Source organism: Pongo pygmaeus, chromosome 4 (assembly GCF_028885625.2).
Source record: "Pongo pygmaeus isolate AG05252 chromosome 4, NHGRI_mPonPyg2-v2.0_pri, whole genome shotgun sequence".
Taxonomy (NCBI): Eukaryota; Metazoa; Chordata; class Mammalia; order Primates; family Hominidae; genus Pongo; species Pongo pygmaeus.
Window position 1 is genome coordinate 10,520,461 of NC_072377.2, and position 16,841 is coordinate 10,537,301.

Below are 16,841 nucleotides of genomic sequence, written 5' to 3' on the forward strand. Positions count from 1 at the left end.
ATTTGGGTGATACTGATGACCTTTATTTTCACTTAAGGTCTCTTTGTTAGTGGTGGTAGAAATTGGAGTATTCCCTCTCATTTGTGGTTGGTGGCTGGATATCTGTTCCTTGGTAAGTTGAGTATTCATTATTGTATAATAGCATAATTTCAAGGCTTCAAAAAAGGAAGTCTTCAGCATGGATTCTTTTTAAAGGAAAGTAAATATTTGATAATTTGCTTATTCTTTTGGCATGTGTATCAGTATAGAATCTTAATGTTAATTTTTCTTGAGTACCTGAGTTTTTGAGGCTTTGTGCAAATTTTTGATGTCAGGATAGTTTGGATGGAATCTTTCTAATAGTGGAGAATTTTATTGCCCATTTTGCTGTCTTCAATTTGTGTAGATAATGCTAAGACATTATATACATAGAGAATAATTTGATAAGGAAACTGTCTTTGTAGTAATAAATTTAACCCTAATCATTTGATTTAACTAATATGCTTAGTCTTGATTATACTCTTTAATTGCTGTTAGTGATAATCAGTTTTTGATTGTTTCAAAAATATTTTATGTGTAGAAAAGCTGCCTTTGGTTCTGAGATAACGTTTACCGTCCCATACCTTACTTCTAAAACTTCTCAAGAATGCAGACCTATAACCAAGAAAATGTTTTACATTCATCAAAAATAGTTCTTTAATAGAATCAGTATTAATAAAGCTTTTACCAATTGGTTTATCATTCTTTATATTTGAAGCAGTAGCCAATCTTGTATATGGAAGACATTAAGTGAACTGCAGTTCTAGGAATTGTTCTTTGCATGCATATTGATTATTTATTTCCTAGAAGATGAAAATGTTAACTTGGCAAATGTAGGGGGCACAGATCTCTCTTACCTGTCCTCTTTTGGCTCAGGAAATGTTTGATGCTACTCTGAAAGATCGAGAACTGAGCTTTCAGTCGGCTCCAGGTACTACCATGTTTCTGCATTGGCTAGTGGGAATGGTATATGTCTTCTACTTTGCCTCCTTCATTCTACTACTGAGAGAGGTAAGTCTACAGGGAAATGCTGATGCTGTACATTTATAAAAAGGACTTTCGCTTTCACCACCAGTCATGTCTCAAAGGCTATGATGATTTCCTACCTAAATCATATTCTCTACTATTTTATTCTAAGAGGGAATAACTTATTGGGGACTTTGACTTAATTACTTTAAACTGTTTCAGTTGTTTGTGTCCATAATTGGCAAGTTTTAATATTTCTGTCTGAGTTTGAAAGACGATTCAACTGAGGAAAAAGTTAAGAGTACTCATTTTGTCATACTTCGTATATACTTTAGCCATCCTCTAATACAGACTCTTGGAATTTTGTATGATGTGAGTGTGTCTCAGACTTCAACGAACTGTACTGCTGGAAATAACCAAAAGGATATGGTTTTGCAGGATCAGACATTTAAAATCATTTTGATTTAGGCGCCTTAAGTATAGAATTACAATGAAGGTCCTTTATGATTCCAGTTCACTGGCCTGATGGATTACCTTTATTTATTTATTTATTTATTTACTTTTTGATACTGAGTCTTGCTCTGTTGCCCAGGCTGGAATGTAGTGCCATGATCTTGGAACCTCCACCTCCCGAGTTCAAGCGATTCTCCTGCTTGAACCTCCCAAGTAGCTGGGACTGCAGGCGCCCACCACCATGCCCGGCTAATTTTTATATTTTTAGTAGAGACAGGGTTTCACCATGTTGGCCAGGCTGTTCTTGAACTCCTGACCTCAAATGATCCACCCACCTTGGCCTCCCAAAGTGCTGGGATTACAGGTGTGAGCCATTGTGCCTGGCCTGATACCTTTATTAGTCCTATTTTGGAATCTGGTTCTTAGTGATTTGAAGATGATGAAAGCAGTTGAGTATTTGATTAGTGTACATCTCAAGCTCAGTCATTCCCCAAATACTGAATGGTCACTGTGTGCCGGACACTATACTGCATTCTCGGGTGTCAGCGAGAAACAAAGGCACAATTCCTGTTCTCCTCGATTTTATAACCTGAAAATGAATACAGCATTGAAGATGTCAGCTTACACGGAGACGGGTGATGGAGATGTACAGGGTGTGGAGGACCAGGTTGACAATTCCAGTGGGAACGGAACACAAAAGCACAAAGGCTGAATGCTGCTCTTGGTGTATTTTGTTCTTTGAAAGATTTGAGGAAGAGGAGGAGGGAGGGTTCAGGGACCACAGCATGCTCCTGAATCATACAGTATAATTTCAGTAAATTCTCTTGGTAACTAAAGCTTTCATTCTTTCTTTGAAACAAATGATTGAGAACTAAAGCAAGTACAGAAATGTGTTTCTTAAAAATGTAATTATATGTGAACTCCAGATTACTTCATTAAGTGAATAAAATGCTCTATAATGATTTCTTTCATTTTATCAGTGTGGTGATTTTTGTTGATATAAAATTTTAGTATTTGGAACTTAGGCAGAACCTTAGAAATCACACACTGTAACCCCTTGTTTAGGAGATGGAGAATAGAAGTTTGGGCAGATTAGATGCGTTACAGAGGACAACTCAGTGAGTTTGGACCACATAGAACTAGTACCCAGACTCTTCCTTTACCCTATCACCTACAGCCTCTTGGGTGATGATTTTCATTCACAGGGGGAAGGCATAGGTAGTAAATTGAAGATACTGAGGCTGTAGGGTTTCTTAATTAAGGTAACTCCTGTGTGTAAGTGTAAGACTGAAATCAGACCATCTATTTAGGACATTTATAAATTGCAACATAGCCCTTTTATGATAGTAATGGTTGTATTTATTTTTCATTTCAGAGGTCTAGATTTCTTGACACATTGGACCCAGTGAATGTTTTTTCCGCCCCCCCGCCCCTAGTGAATGATGATGTCAAAGGACATCATCAGACACAGGGTAGTTTTCATAAAGATTCTGGTTTAGGAACTTACTTTCCTAAGAATACCATATACATTTTCTGGGGCCCACTTTAGATGCCAGAATAATTCTAAGTGCTTATCTTTCTGTTAATGTTTTAGCTCATATATAGAATTTGAAGACATTGGTGAATATTCATAGTATTTAAAATGTATTTGCAGGTACTTCGACCTGGTGTCCTATGGTTTCTAAGGAATTTGAATGATCCAGATTTCAATCCAGTACAGGAAATGATCCATTTGCCAATATATAGGCATCTCCGAAGATTTATTTTGTCAGTGGTAAGAAGATGTTTCCATTGTTTTTTTTTGAATAAAGTGTGCTAACCTATAGTTTTGTTTAGGTTTTTTTTTTCCAGTTCTCAAGTGGGCTGATAGAGCATATTGAATAATGTATTTATCTAAGCCTGTGGTATTCAGTTGTCAAGTAGCCATTTTATTGGTTACTTTGTTAAAATAAATATGTAGAAAGATATTTACTAAAAGGAAGATACTTCCTTGTTCCATAGTAGTATAATTCAGGGGTCCCTAGCCCCCATGTTTTGGCTGGGTACTGGTCCGTGTCCCATTAGGAATGGCCGCACAGCAGGAGATGGGCAGCGGGCAAGCAAGCATTACCACCTGAGCTCCACCTCCTGTCAGATCAACCTTGGCATTAGATTCTCATGGGAGTGGGAATCCTATTGGGAACTGCGACTGCAAGGGATCCAGATTGTGTGCTCATTATGAGAATCTAATGCCTGATGATCTGAAGCAGAACAGTTTCATCCTGAAATCCCATTGAAAACTGTTTTCCATGAAACTGGTCCCTGATGCCAAAATGGTTGGGGACCACTGGTATGATTGATTGCTAAATTACGGTTGTCTGAATTGCGTTTAATTTGCATTGAAGCAATGGAGACTTATTACTGGCTTGTAAATTAAACTCTTAACAGAAGCATGTCAAAGTTTCCCCACCCAGAAGAAGACTTACATAGTTAAACCTAATTTCTTTCTTTTTTTTTTTTGAGATGGAGTTTTGGTCTGTTACCCACGTTAGAGTGCAGTGGTACGATCTTGGCTCACTGCAACCTTCACCTCCCTGTTTCAAGCAATTCTCGTGCCTCAGCCTCCCAAGAAGCTGGGATTACAGGCGCCCACCACCACGCTCAGCTAATTTTTGTATTTTTAGTAGAGGCGGGGTTTCACTATGTTGGCCAGGTTGGTCTCGAACTCCTGACCTAGTGATTCGCCCACCTCGGCCTCCCAGAGTGCTGGGATTACTTCGCCCAGCTGTAAATCTAAGTTTTTCTAAAATAAAATTCTTAAAGTAACATTATGTCCTTTGAAAGCTTTTGTAGCCATTAACATAGAGTCAAGTCTTAGCTGGTTACAAGTGATTTATTAAGTTGCAGGCATTTTTGCTTCCTCATTTTAAGTTTCTAGCTCATTCCTTAGGTAGCAAGTGGTGATTATCCTTTGTGGCTTCTGTTTTAGCATTTGTGTCCTAGATGGGAGGTCCTTACAGGAAGGGGGCAGGCATCTTAGGAAAACATTTTTATACAAAATGACTCAAAGATAATGTGTAGAGTGGGAACTGCTTGGGCTTTGAGTAGACGCAGGCCTGGACTGCATATTGCTTGAGTGTGCTCAGAAGTCTGCCTGTCTTGCACAGGAGCGATTGACTCTTACAGTGGTGTCATACCCTGTTTCCTTCTGCAGATTGTCTTTGGCTCCATTGTCCTCCTGATGCTTTGGCTTCCTATACGTATAATTAAGAGTGTGCTGCCTAATTTTCTTCCATACAATGTCATGCTCTATAGGTAAGTTTTAAAAATTTAGAATAGCTTTACTAATTTATCTCTGTTAGGGATTTGATGTTCAGATTACATTAAACATTTAAAACATTTCTTATAGATACTGGAAATCATCTGACAATTAAATTTTGCCTTATTCTGCCTTTATTTTTATTATTTTTTAGATTAAATTTAATGTTTAAAAAATTTTCTGGACCTTTTCCACTTTGCATAAATTTTGCCTTATTTTAGATCAGATAAACATTAGTACTTACATTTTCTAAAGGAAGATGTTAATTTTTTCTGCGCATAAAGTATGCATTTGCACAGCATTGAAATGTTTTACCATACCTAATGAGAGTGTATTAGCATCATCTTTATTTTGAAAAGCACATTATAAAGAATAAAGCCAGAGTTGCACATTTAATTATTAAAAGTAGGGTACAAGGCTTGTAGATGGAAAATCTTTTTTGCTTTAAAAACTTAAGTGGGCTAAGGCCAGGCGTGGTGGCTCACGCCTGTAATCCCAGCACTTTGGGAAGCTGAGGCAGGCGGATCACCTGAGAATGGGAGTTTGAGACCAGCCTCACCAACATGGAGAAACTCTGTCTCTACTAAAAATACAAAAAAATTAGCCATGCGTGGTGGCGCATGCCTGTAATCCCAACTACTCGGGAGGCTGAGGCAGGAGAATCGCTTGAACCCAGGAGGCAGAGGTTGCGGTGAGCCGAGATCGTGCCATTGCACTCCCACCTGGGCAACAAGAGTGAAACTGCATCCCCCCCCCAAAAAAAAAGCCATCTGGAAACCTACCACTGCCGGTAATCTCTGCCACTCATCCTATATGCTCTTTCTTTAGGGATTTGTATTATCCCCACAGTCATTATCCCAATTGCAGGCAAATTGGATTATTTTGTCAAGTTTACTTCTAATGAGTCTTTAAAGTATTGTCAATTCTAATTTCTTAAAATCTCTTACTAATCTAACTCGATTTGCCACTTACTTAATTTAGGCCTTCTTCTTGCTCCATTCATCCTCAACACCTCTGCCTCTAGATTTTCTAGAACTTTGATTATTTTACCCCTGTGTTTAAAAGTTGTCAGCACTTCCTCTGTAATCTATGTGATATCTACACCATTTAGAATGAGATGCAAGACTTGGCATAACCTCATGTTGCTTTTTCAATGTCTTGTCTCAGCATTGACTGACTTCAATTCTTTTAATTGTGTTACACTGCCATTGAGGCTCCCCTGATTACTTAGCTGTTTGTCTTTTTCTCTCTGTTTACAATGACTTGCTTGTGCACGTTTGAGTGGCAAGCATTTGATATTCTTTTTAAAATCCAGATTAAGGCTTTTAAATTTTATTTTATTTTTTATGAGAAAGAGTCTCGCTCTGTCACCCAGGCTGTAGTGCAAGTGGTGTGATCATGGCTCACTGTAGCCTCAACCTCCCGGGCTCAAGTGATCTTCCCACTTCAGTGTCCTGGGTAGCTGAGACTACAGGCGCAAGCCACCACACCTGCCTAATTTTTGTATTTTTTGGGGAGACCGGGTTTTACCATGTTGCCTGTGCTGCTCTTGAATTCCTGAGCTCGAGCCATCTGCCTGTCTCAGCCTCCAAAAATGTTAGGATTACAGGCATGAGCCAACTGTGCCTGGCCATCATTCCATCCTTTAAAATTGTCTTCATCATTGTATTTCTTTTTATAGCATTTGTTACATTACTTTACAAATATGTATTGTTTTATCCAAGATGGTAGAAATCATGTCTTATTTAGGTCTTTTTCTCTCTGTCTCTCTTTTTTTAATTTAAAAAAATATTTTGTGGAGACAGGGTCTGACTATATTGCCCAGGCTGGTCTTGAATTCTGGCCTCAAGCAATCCTTCCACTTTGGTCGCCCAAAGTGCTGGGATTATAGGTGTGAGCCACTGCGCCTAGCCTCTTATTTGGATCTTAATGCTTTGCATAGGAACATGATTGTTCAAAAATAAAAGGTTTACTGTACACATAGTAAAATCTCAAATTTGTATTTTATTAAATTAGAATTGGAAAATACTTATATCCTGATTATTTAAAGTGGCAGAAAAAATGCCAGTAAGTAGTTTAAAATGCAGCATCAGTTTATGACTTCTAAAATTGTTACTCTTTTGTGATAAAACTTTATTTTTCTATACTTAGGGTTTTTATAGATTTGGAGGATTTCTTACCTTTTAGTTCATGTATAGTATGTATATGATTCCAGTCATAGAACCAGGAAACACACACAGGTCCAGCTTTATATGTTGTTGGGATAAACCCATTGTGGTGATCAGTTATACCTAGAAGGTTAGCAGAGTTTTTGTGCTATAGCAGCATTTAGTTCATTAAACAAAATCGAGAGTCCATTATGTGCCGGGTACTTTTCAGTGTGCTAGGGACATAACAGTGAAAAAAACAGAATCAAGAAAAAATCCTGCTGTAGTAGAGCTTGCATTTTAATGGTGCAGATAGACATTAAAATAGATGAAATATACAGTGGTGCCAGTGGTCATAAGTGCTATGGGGGAAAATTCAAGTTGGGAAAGGGGATAGAAAGTGGGCAGGATGGGGTTACAATTTAGGAATAGTGACTGGTAAAGACCTGAGGGGGTGACAGTTGAGGAAAGCCCTGAAGGAGTTGAGAGAGTGAGCCACGTGGATCCCTGAAGGCAGAATATTCTTGCAGAAAGTAGGTGCAGTGGCACCCAGGTCTGTTTGAGGATCTGCAGGGAGGCAAGTTTGTCTGCAGTAGAAGGAGGAAGGCAAAGAATTGGCCCTGAAGTCAGAAAGGTCATGGAGAGCCACCTCCTAGAGAGTCTTGTATGACATAAGCACTTTGGCTTTTGCTTGAGTGATTGAGGAGCTCTTGGAAAGCTTTGAGCAAAGGAGTGATCTAACTTAGGTTTAAAGAGGATCATTCTGACTGCTGTGATGAGAGGAAACTGGGTTAGAGTGGCTAGGTCAGAAACAGGAAGCCAGCTGGGAGGATAATGCAATGATCCTGGTGAAAGGTGAGGGTGGCAGAGATGAAGGGGAGGTAGTAGTGGAGGCCTTGAGAAATTTTTAGGATATTGTTAAGGTACAGTCAAAAGTATTCTGTAGCTGTTTGGATGTGAGGTGTCAAAGGAAGGAGTGACCTTTTGTGTAACATGCTACTAATATAGCAAGTGAGGAGAGAACCAAGACCTACCCATCAGTTTAGCAAAATGAAAGTCTTTGGTGACCCTTATCAGAAACAATTTGGTGGAGTTTGTGGGGAAAGCCTCACTGAGTTGGAGAGAGAATGAAAGGAGAGGTAATAAAGACAGTAAGTTTGTTAGATTCTTAAGAAGTTTTGTTGTAATCCCATTAAATAGTAGTCATATGCAAAATACAATTCACATTATAAATCCTGGCTGTTTCAGTGATGCTCCAGTGAGTGAACTGTCCCTCGAGCTGCTTCTGCTTCAGGTTGTCTTACCAGCATTACTCGAACAGGGACACACGAGGCAGTGGCTGAAGGGGCTGGTGCGAGCGTGGACTGTGACCGCCGGATACTTGCTGTGAGTATGGACAGCTGACTCCTTGGACATGCATGTCATTTGTGACTATTGAGTAACCTTTCTGGAAAAAGTATGTTCCATGGCCCACTCAAGAAAAATTAGTTTTAATAAGAGACAATTTAGTAATATTTGCAAGTGCATATAATACTTCTAAATAAAATTTTTTTTCTTATTATTGTCCATCCTTTCATGGAGAATATATGCATATTTTTGCCCTCTTATAGAAGTTTGCTGCTGGTCCAGCTTTCATGGAGTAAATGTCTTTTTTTTTTTTTTTTTTTTTTAGCACATTAAAAACAAACCAGTTTACCTTTATTTAGACCAACTAACTTACCTTTATTTAGTGCTCATAACCTGGTAAATGGATTCTTCTCAGATTTGATTTCTCAGTCTTTTAGTGAACATGTTGCATTTTTTTTTCCAAGCTTTATATACTCTATATTTATTTAAAAGTTGAATCTTTAAAAGTTTTTCAGTTTGGCATCTTGTAGGTATCTTAAAGGTGAAGTACAGATTTGGTTATATTTGCTTGAACATCTGTCCTTCTCTAACTGCTTCCTCGCCCAGTCTCATTTCTGACCTAACTGATTTATAGCTTGGAGGTTTTACAAATTTATAGCTTGTAGCTACATGTTGCAATAGTCATCTGTAGAGAAGATAAGAAATTTTTCTTTTCCTCCTGTAGATCCTTAACAATATTGTACATTGTAAGTATGTACTTACACCTTGTGCTTGTAAGTACTTACATCTTGTACTTACAAGTGTACTTGTAAGTATCTTGTACATTGTACTTTTTTCTTTCAGTTACTGATTTCTTTTCAGATACTGGCTGAAGAAAACGTAAAATAGGTTGAATTTATGGGATATCCTACAAGTTAATTAACATTAAATTTAGAAGGGTTTAATTTAAAGCAGGTACGAACATTTAGACCAAAATTAGGTAATAATGTGGTGCACAAATTCTGTATTATACATTTTCTACCCTTAGTAGTAAATATGAAGAAAATGAGTGTCATGTCTGCCATTTTATTGTGACCTGAAGTGAGACTTGTTACTGATGTAATTTTTGCACAGGGATCTTCATTCTTATTTATTGGGAGACCAGGAAGAAAATGAAAACAGTGCAAATCAACAAGTTAACAATAATCAGCATGCTCGAAATAACAACGCTATTCCTGTGGTGGGAGAAGGCCTTCATGCAGCCCACCAAGCTATACTCCAGCAGGGAGGGCCTGTTGGCTTTCAGCCTTACCGCCGACCTTTAAATTTTCCACTCAGGGTAGGTGCTATACAGACTTAATCACATATAGAGGTTTTTTTTGTTTTTTTGTTCTTCAAATTGCTGTTGAGAATTGGTGCTGTTAGCATGCAGTCCTCTGTGTAGACATGTTCCACATTTTATGACCCTCATTATGTAATGTAAATGATTAGGTAAGTTTATCACATTTTAGAGCTAAGTCAAAGAGTTGGGATTCCCTGGGCTCTTGCTCCCTATTTAAGAGGAAAAGACTCTAGAGTAATTAAGAAACTAATGTTATTGATACATTTCAACAATGTGTCAGGAACTAGAATGGGCATTTGGATGTTTTCTCATTTAATCTCCACTGAAATACTGCAAAGTATAGGCGATAATTTCATGTTTATAAAGCTAAGGAAACTGAAGGCATTATTGGTTAAGAATGTGCCTATTCCATGTTCGTTAGCAAGTGATCAATCTTTGTGCAACTCAGAATTTTGTCAGAAATGTAAGCTGATGACTGCTATATGATTACAGTGAAGTCATCATTTATATCAAGTCTGTTATTTTAAAATGCCCTTTAATAATGATGTGGGCTTGTGAGTCTGATCATTTTAAAACTTGGGCAGGTTATTTAACCTCTCAGCCTCGCATTTCTTTTTTTGTAAAAATAGTCATTATTATACCTTTGTAGAGACTGTGGGTCACGTGTTCATTCAGTCATTCAGCAAACATGTCTTAAGTGTCTATGATTGATATTTTCAGTGTGTGTGAGGATATAGAGAGCATACGTGGTCTTTGCTTAGAAAGAGCTTACAGTCTACTCAGAGATGAGAAAGACAGTGGCAGATTTGAGTTCTCATGCTGGTGTTTACAGTGGGTGCTGTGACGCCTTCAATCAAGAACCACTCGTTCTTAATATGGGCCCAAAGGAATCTTCCTAGAATAGGTGGTGCCTGAACTGTCTTAAACATTGAGAGACCTGTCAGAGAGTGGAAAAAAAGGAAGTGGGAAGGGCATTCCAGGAATATGTCAGGACAAGGGCACATTAGGCATGGTGGGCTTGGAATTGCAGTTAAGGGAGTTGTGTTGTTTTGTTTTTGAGACAGGGTCTTGCTCTGTTGCCCAGGCTGGGTTGCAGTGTGTGATCATGGCTCACTGTATCCTTAACCTCCTGGGTTCAAGCGATCCTCCTACCTACTCAGCCGTCCGATTAGCTGGGACCACAGGTGCATGCCACTACACCCGGCTAATTTTTATATTTTTTGTTGAAATGGAGTTTTGCTATGTAGCCCAGGCTGTTCGCAAACGCCTAGTTCAAGCAGTCTGCCTGCCTCGGCCTCCCAAAGTACTGGGTTACAGGTGTAAGCCACTGCACCTGGCCTAATTGAATATATTTAGAGGGTGAGGTGTATGTCCAGGAGAGGTGAGGAACAAGGGGAGAGATGAGGGGCCATGGGAGCAGTGAGGGATAAGGTCGGGAACAGGTGAGGGACAAGAGGAGTGGTGGGAGATAATGCTCTTGAATGGGCAGGAACCAGATAATGGAGCACCTTGAGCACCCTCTGCACGAGTCCACACTCACTGAATTGTTCTTCTGCTCCTTTGTCCCTTTGAGGGGCATATCTCTGTTCCTGATCCAGTGGCTTATTCTAGAGGACTTTGCTGCATAACCTTGAGGAAAGCATGAAGGTCATCTTTTCCTTTATCTCTTATAGCAGATCTCATAGTCAGCTCCCTTTTTTTCCCCTTGGTCTTTACTCAGCTCTTTTGCCTCTCCAGAGACAAAAAAGGCCTTCTGAGCAACAGTTACTTTCTGGCCAGATCAGAGACAGACTCAAAAAATGACTTTTCAGGCAGTTACAGCTGACAAAGCCTCAGAGTCTCCTGGGTTTTGTCATCTGTCCTTTTCAGGCTTCCCACCAGAGCTCTGCCCCCTGGTCTTGTGGAGATCCACCTGGTAAACTAGCAGGCAAGCCACAGTTGCCGCCTTTCTGCTCAGGGAAACTGGTTTCCTCCTCTCTGTGTGATCGCTTTTTATCTGCACTTCTGTATTAGTCTGTTTTCACACTGCTAATAAATACCTGAGACTGGGTAATTTATAAAGGAACGAGGTTTAATTGACTCATAGCATTCACATGACTGGGGAGGCCTTACAATCATGGTGGAAGGTGAATGATGAGCAAAGTCACGTCTTACATGGCAGCAGGCAAGAGAGCTTGTGCAGAGGGACTCCCATTTATAAAACCGTCAGATCTGGTGAGACTTAATCACTACCATGAGAACAGTATGGGGGAAACTGCCCCATGATTCAGTTATCTCCACCTGGCCCTTCCCTTGACATCTGGGGATTATTACAATTCAAGGTGAGATTTGAGTGGGAACACAGTCACACCATATCAGCTTCTCAGTACAGGAGCACTAGTTTATATGGCTATTTACATTTCAATTTAATTAAAATTAAATAAAGTTAAAAATTTCATTACTCATTTACACTAACCACATATCAACTGCTCAGCAGCCACATGTGGTCTAGTGGCTACTGCATTGAGCAGTGCAGATCTAGACATTTCTGTCATTATAGAACATTCTAATTGGATAGCACTGTTACTTGATTAAAAGGTGAATGTTTGTAATTTGTAATGTTTTGTTTTAATAACAAGGGAAAATTTAAGCTGAATTTTTTTTATGCTCTGTGATTAAAACATATTTGCCATTTACTTGTGGGATATATCTGATTATGTGAGAATGGATACTTATTTTCATTTTGGCCTAAATCATAGGTAATTTTACTGAAAATAAAAATTTTATGTGAAATTGCAGGAAACCTGGCAACACAAATATAGACGATTTCTTTTTAATGGGAAGATTGTGTTGATTATTTGATAAAATACATTGAGCACGTGTTCTCTATTTATGCACTCTTTATGTTTTACTTTGCAGATATTTCTGTTGATTGTCTTCATGTGTATAACATTACTGATTGCCAGCCTCATCTGCCTTACTTTACCAGGTATGAGCTTGTGCTAGCCTTCAGCTAATAGCATCATTAAGGTTATTTATTTAGCTATTTGACAGTCTTGCTCTGTTCCCCAGTCTAGAGGGTAGTAGTGTGATCATAGCTTACTGCAGCCTTGAACTACTGGGCTCAAGCAATCCTTCCACCTCAGCTAGGTCTATAGCTGTACTTAGGAATTCAAAAAGTATAGTACCATATTAGGAAGACAATCTGTAGGAAAAAATATACTGGAAATTTGGGTCTTGCTGTTCTCTGTAGCCTATTGAGAAGTAATCATATAAAGTAAGTTACTAAATTATGTAAACGATCTTATCCAAGTGATTGTTGTGGGATGCTATAGAGTTTATTCCGAACAACTTTTTGTATGAGGCACTCCCTTAGACTGCTCTCAAATCCATTTTTCACATACCAGTATATTCAGATAGTCTTAACTTTTTCTAAGAAAATTAATATGGTATTCTTTGATTATTGTGCTTTAAAATGTTATTTTGCCCACTCCTTATTAAAATAAGCTTAGTTTTCTGTCTTGATGAATGAGCCAATTGGAAGAAAGTTACTCTAAATTATTTGTAATGTTTCTAAATATTAAAAGTATTGACATCACAAATAAGAGGAAGAAATTCCCCACTTTTGTCCTATTATTTGCATAACAGTTTCATTTGGTGATAAAAACAATGAAAACATTAATTCCCTCAAAAGCTTTTTTAGACCTAAAAGAATAAGTAATTGGCATGACACATCAGAGCGTATGTCCCAGTAGAGCTCGCCTCCATTGAACTTACCTTGTTTTGGTTGTGATTTCATCAAATTGTGTACTCTTTAGACATTGTGGTTTTTGTCTTTTGTTTTTTTGATGAAGACATTGATACATTGAATGTGATATCTTTTTCCTAATGTGAAAATACTAACATAACAACATGAAGATTACAATTCTCTTTACCTAGCCACATGCCTCATTTATCAGCTTTTCTATTTTCAGTATTTGCTGGCCGTTGGTTAATGTCATTTTGGACGGGGACTGCCAAAATCCATGAGCTCTACACAGCTGCTTGTGGTCTCTATGTTTGCTGGCTAACCATAAGGGCTGTGACGGTGATGGTGGCATGGATGCCTCAGGGACGCAGAGTGATCTTCCAGAAGGTTAAAGAGTGGTCTCTCATGGTATGTGTTTGTAATAAAAGACTGATCTTGTCTGTTAGGAATAGTGAATATTTTTCCAGTCATCTTAAATTTTTTTTTTGGCACATTTATTTCCTTACTATGTTGTTTCAAGAGAGTTGATTTTTTGAATTAGAAGAAATACTCTTTCAAGATAGTGGCTTTCTGGTTCATTCTTGTTCAGAGTCCTACATTCAGATATATGAGGTTTAAAAGAAAAACAGGCTGGGCACAATGGCGTATGCCTGTAATCCCAGTACTATGGGAAGCTAAGGCAAGAGGATTGCTTGAGCCCAGGAGTTTGAGACCAGCCTGGGCAACAAAGCAAGACCCCATCTGTATTTTAAAAAGTATATGTATATAATATATTTTTACTGGATCATTTAGTAGCATGTTTTTCTTTATACACGCACATGCACACACCCACACATGCTTATATTACTTACTTAAGGGCCTTACTGGACACTTCGTAACATTATTGCTCTCAGTAACACGTATGACTCCCACAAATGTAGGATAAAAAAAAATACTGTAAGATGATTATCTGAGTGCAGTGATTTATGTCTGTATGTGTGTAATGTTGGCTGCAACTGGTAACTATGTTTAGGTTACTGCTTACACCTTTTCATTTGTATAATCAACTCTAATTTTTTATCGATTTATATTTTGATTTTGATTTCATTAGAAGTTTAATATCCATTTAATATTAATGTTGAAAAATATAAAATCAATTTTTTATAGTGAGAGATCCATTATATATTATGGAGGGTGTAATTGCTATTTAATCCATAAGATAATGAGACAACCATATTTAAAATACAGAATCCAGCTAATTCCAGTTTTCATTTGATAGTCTTCCACATTATTAGAAAGTGCCATGTAGAGAAACAAGTACTTTGTCTTCCACACACATTATATTTAATCTCTTGTTGAAACAGGTATGTTTTCTGAGGCCACCTGAAGTAAAAGAGAGGTCATCAGGATTCAAGGCCACTTTAAATCATTTTTTTTTGGTCAGAATTTCATCATTACTCTTTTATAATGTCTCCTCTCTGTGTCAGCTTTATTTTCATTTTGCCATTTAGTCCAGTTGCTAGAGCTGCACTGTCTGGTATACTAGTCATGTGGCTAAATGGCTACCATATTTGACAGATGCAGGGCATTTCTATCAGTATGGTAAGTTCTATTGGACCATGTTGTTCTTTGAGGGAGCCAGTTTGATCAGCTTTATTAATTACTTGAGGATTGTGCAGAGCCCTTCCTGTATACCAGTCCACCTCAAGGTTCACAGATCAGCCTGTGTATGGGTGGGCCACCGTTGGAGCAGGGGCCTTGGCCACTCGGTGGCTTTTCTTGGCAAACAGAAAGCTAGTCCTAAGAACTGGATTGTGAGGAAAAAAACAGCCCAGCCAGCTGTAAGCTTTTTATGTAAGACACTTGAGCACCTGCAGATTTTCTGGGTCCTAAAACCAGTCCCTGTGCATACTAAGGGATGACTGTGGTTGCTCTGTTAGGCATCAGTCTCAAACCTCAAAATGGAAATAGAGTTTGGCTCAGTCAGAAAGATCCTCTTTAATGATGTGGGCTCCTGTTTCCTAATAGATCATGAAGACTTTGATAGTTGCGGTGCTGTTGGCTGGAGTTGTCCCTCTCCTTCTGGGGCTCCTGTTTGAGCTGGTCATTGTTGCTCCCCTGAGGGTTCCCTTGGATCAGACTCCTCTTTTTTATCCATGGCAGGTAAATGTATGTCTTTTGCTCATGTTATTTCATTGAGGATTTGAGATCAGAAAATAATCCTAGCCAGGCATGTGGCTTACGCCTATAATCTAGCACTTTGGGAGGCTGAGATGGGAGGACTGCTTGCACCCAGGAGTTCGAGACCAGCCTGGGCAGCATGGCAAGACCTAGTCTCTATAAAAAATTGGCTCATGCGTCTGGTCCCAGCTACTTGGGAGGCAAAGGTGAGAGGATCACAGGAGGTTGAGGCTGAAGTGAGCCGCGTTCATGACACTGCACTGTAACCTGGGCAACAGAGTGAGAGTCTCTGTCAAAAAAAAAAAAAAAAAAAAAAAGACAAAAGGAAAAAAATATAATTTTTAATTATTGTAGGTGATTTTAAGCAGCTGGTTTAGAAAGACTCTTTTTTTTTTAATTCTAGGAACTCATAAAATTGTTTAATGCTCTTTAATCGATCTTTTTGTTTCAGAATATGCAGGTGTTTTAACTCCTTTAAAAGTGCTTACTTTATAGGTTAAAATGTTACTAACCATTTAGTCTTCTCTAATACTTGAAAATACAAACTAATAGTCATTAATTTTTGTTCACCTTTGAAGTAGAGTGAATTGTCTTACTCCTTTTGACTTGGAGGCTTTAATACTTTTGAATTATTATAGCATGTTTTCCCACAAAGTCACAGATTCATTAAAAAGAGTATCCTGGCTGGGTGCAGCGGCTTATGCCTGTAATCCCAGCACTTTGGGAGGCCAAGGTGGGTGGATTACCTGAGCTCAGGAGTTGAAGACTAGCCTGGAAAACATGGTGAAATCCCGTCTCTACCAAAAATACAAAAAATGAGCCAATCGTGGTGGTTTGGGCATGTGGTCCCAGCTACTCGAGCGGCTGAGGTGGAAGGATCTCTTGAGCCTGCGAGGCCACGGTTGCAGTGAGCTGAGATCATGCTACTGCACTCCAGCCCGGGTGACAGAGTGAGACTCTGTCTCCAAAAAAAAAAAAAACCAAGAGCATCCTGAGGGAACCCATGTAAGTCACAGCAAAGGTCTTAAAGCTCATGGAAAAAGAAATGGGACTTTTCTATTGTATTTAGAGCCTGAGGTTTTTAACATCATAGAATTAAGATCTCAAGTTCTTAGTAGGTATTGGGGGAAAAGAGCTAGGTATTGACTTCAGTCATTCAAAGGCTTTTTAGCTTTGTTTTTATCTCTTAGTATATTGCAATGGATTTTTCAGAAAATGAAAATTATTTGGGCCATATTTCCCTTTTTCTGCTTTCCAGATGGAGAACCTCCACAAACTTCATTTACCAGAAAATTTTTATTTAAGTGCTTTTAATGGTGTACCCACACCCTGGATTGTATCACCCAGATGAAAATGAGGCTAGTGCAGTAATTTTCCTGAGGAATTTACACACTCTGATGGGAA

General features: G+C 38.6%; 1 protein-coding gene across 1 annotated transcript in view; it reads left to right on the forward strand.

Moving 5' to 3' along the window:
- The window catches only part of MARCHF6 (membrane associated ring-CH-type finger 6), a 79,291-nt gene that overhangs the window by 47,441 nt on the left and 15,009 nt on the right, over positions 1-16,841 (forward strand). The window contains exons 14-22 of the mRNA XM_054489768.2: positions 38-112; positions 895-1,029; positions 3,092-3,211; positions 4,631-4,731; positions 8,131-8,268; positions 9,343-9,547; positions 12,449-12,518; positions 13,504-13,685; positions 15,285-15,419. Of these exons, the coding sequence (XP_054345743.1) occupies positions 38-112; positions 895-1,029; positions 3,092-3,211; positions 4,631-4,731; positions 8,131-8,268; positions 9,343-9,547; positions 12,449-12,518; positions 13,504-13,685; positions 15,285-15,419 (1,161 nt within the window). The remainder of the gene's footprint in view (positions 1-37; positions 113-894; positions 1,030-3,091; positions 3,212-4,630; positions 4,732-8,130; positions 8,269-9,342; positions 9,548-12,448; positions 12,519-13,503; positions 13,686-15,284; positions 15,420-16,841) is intronic.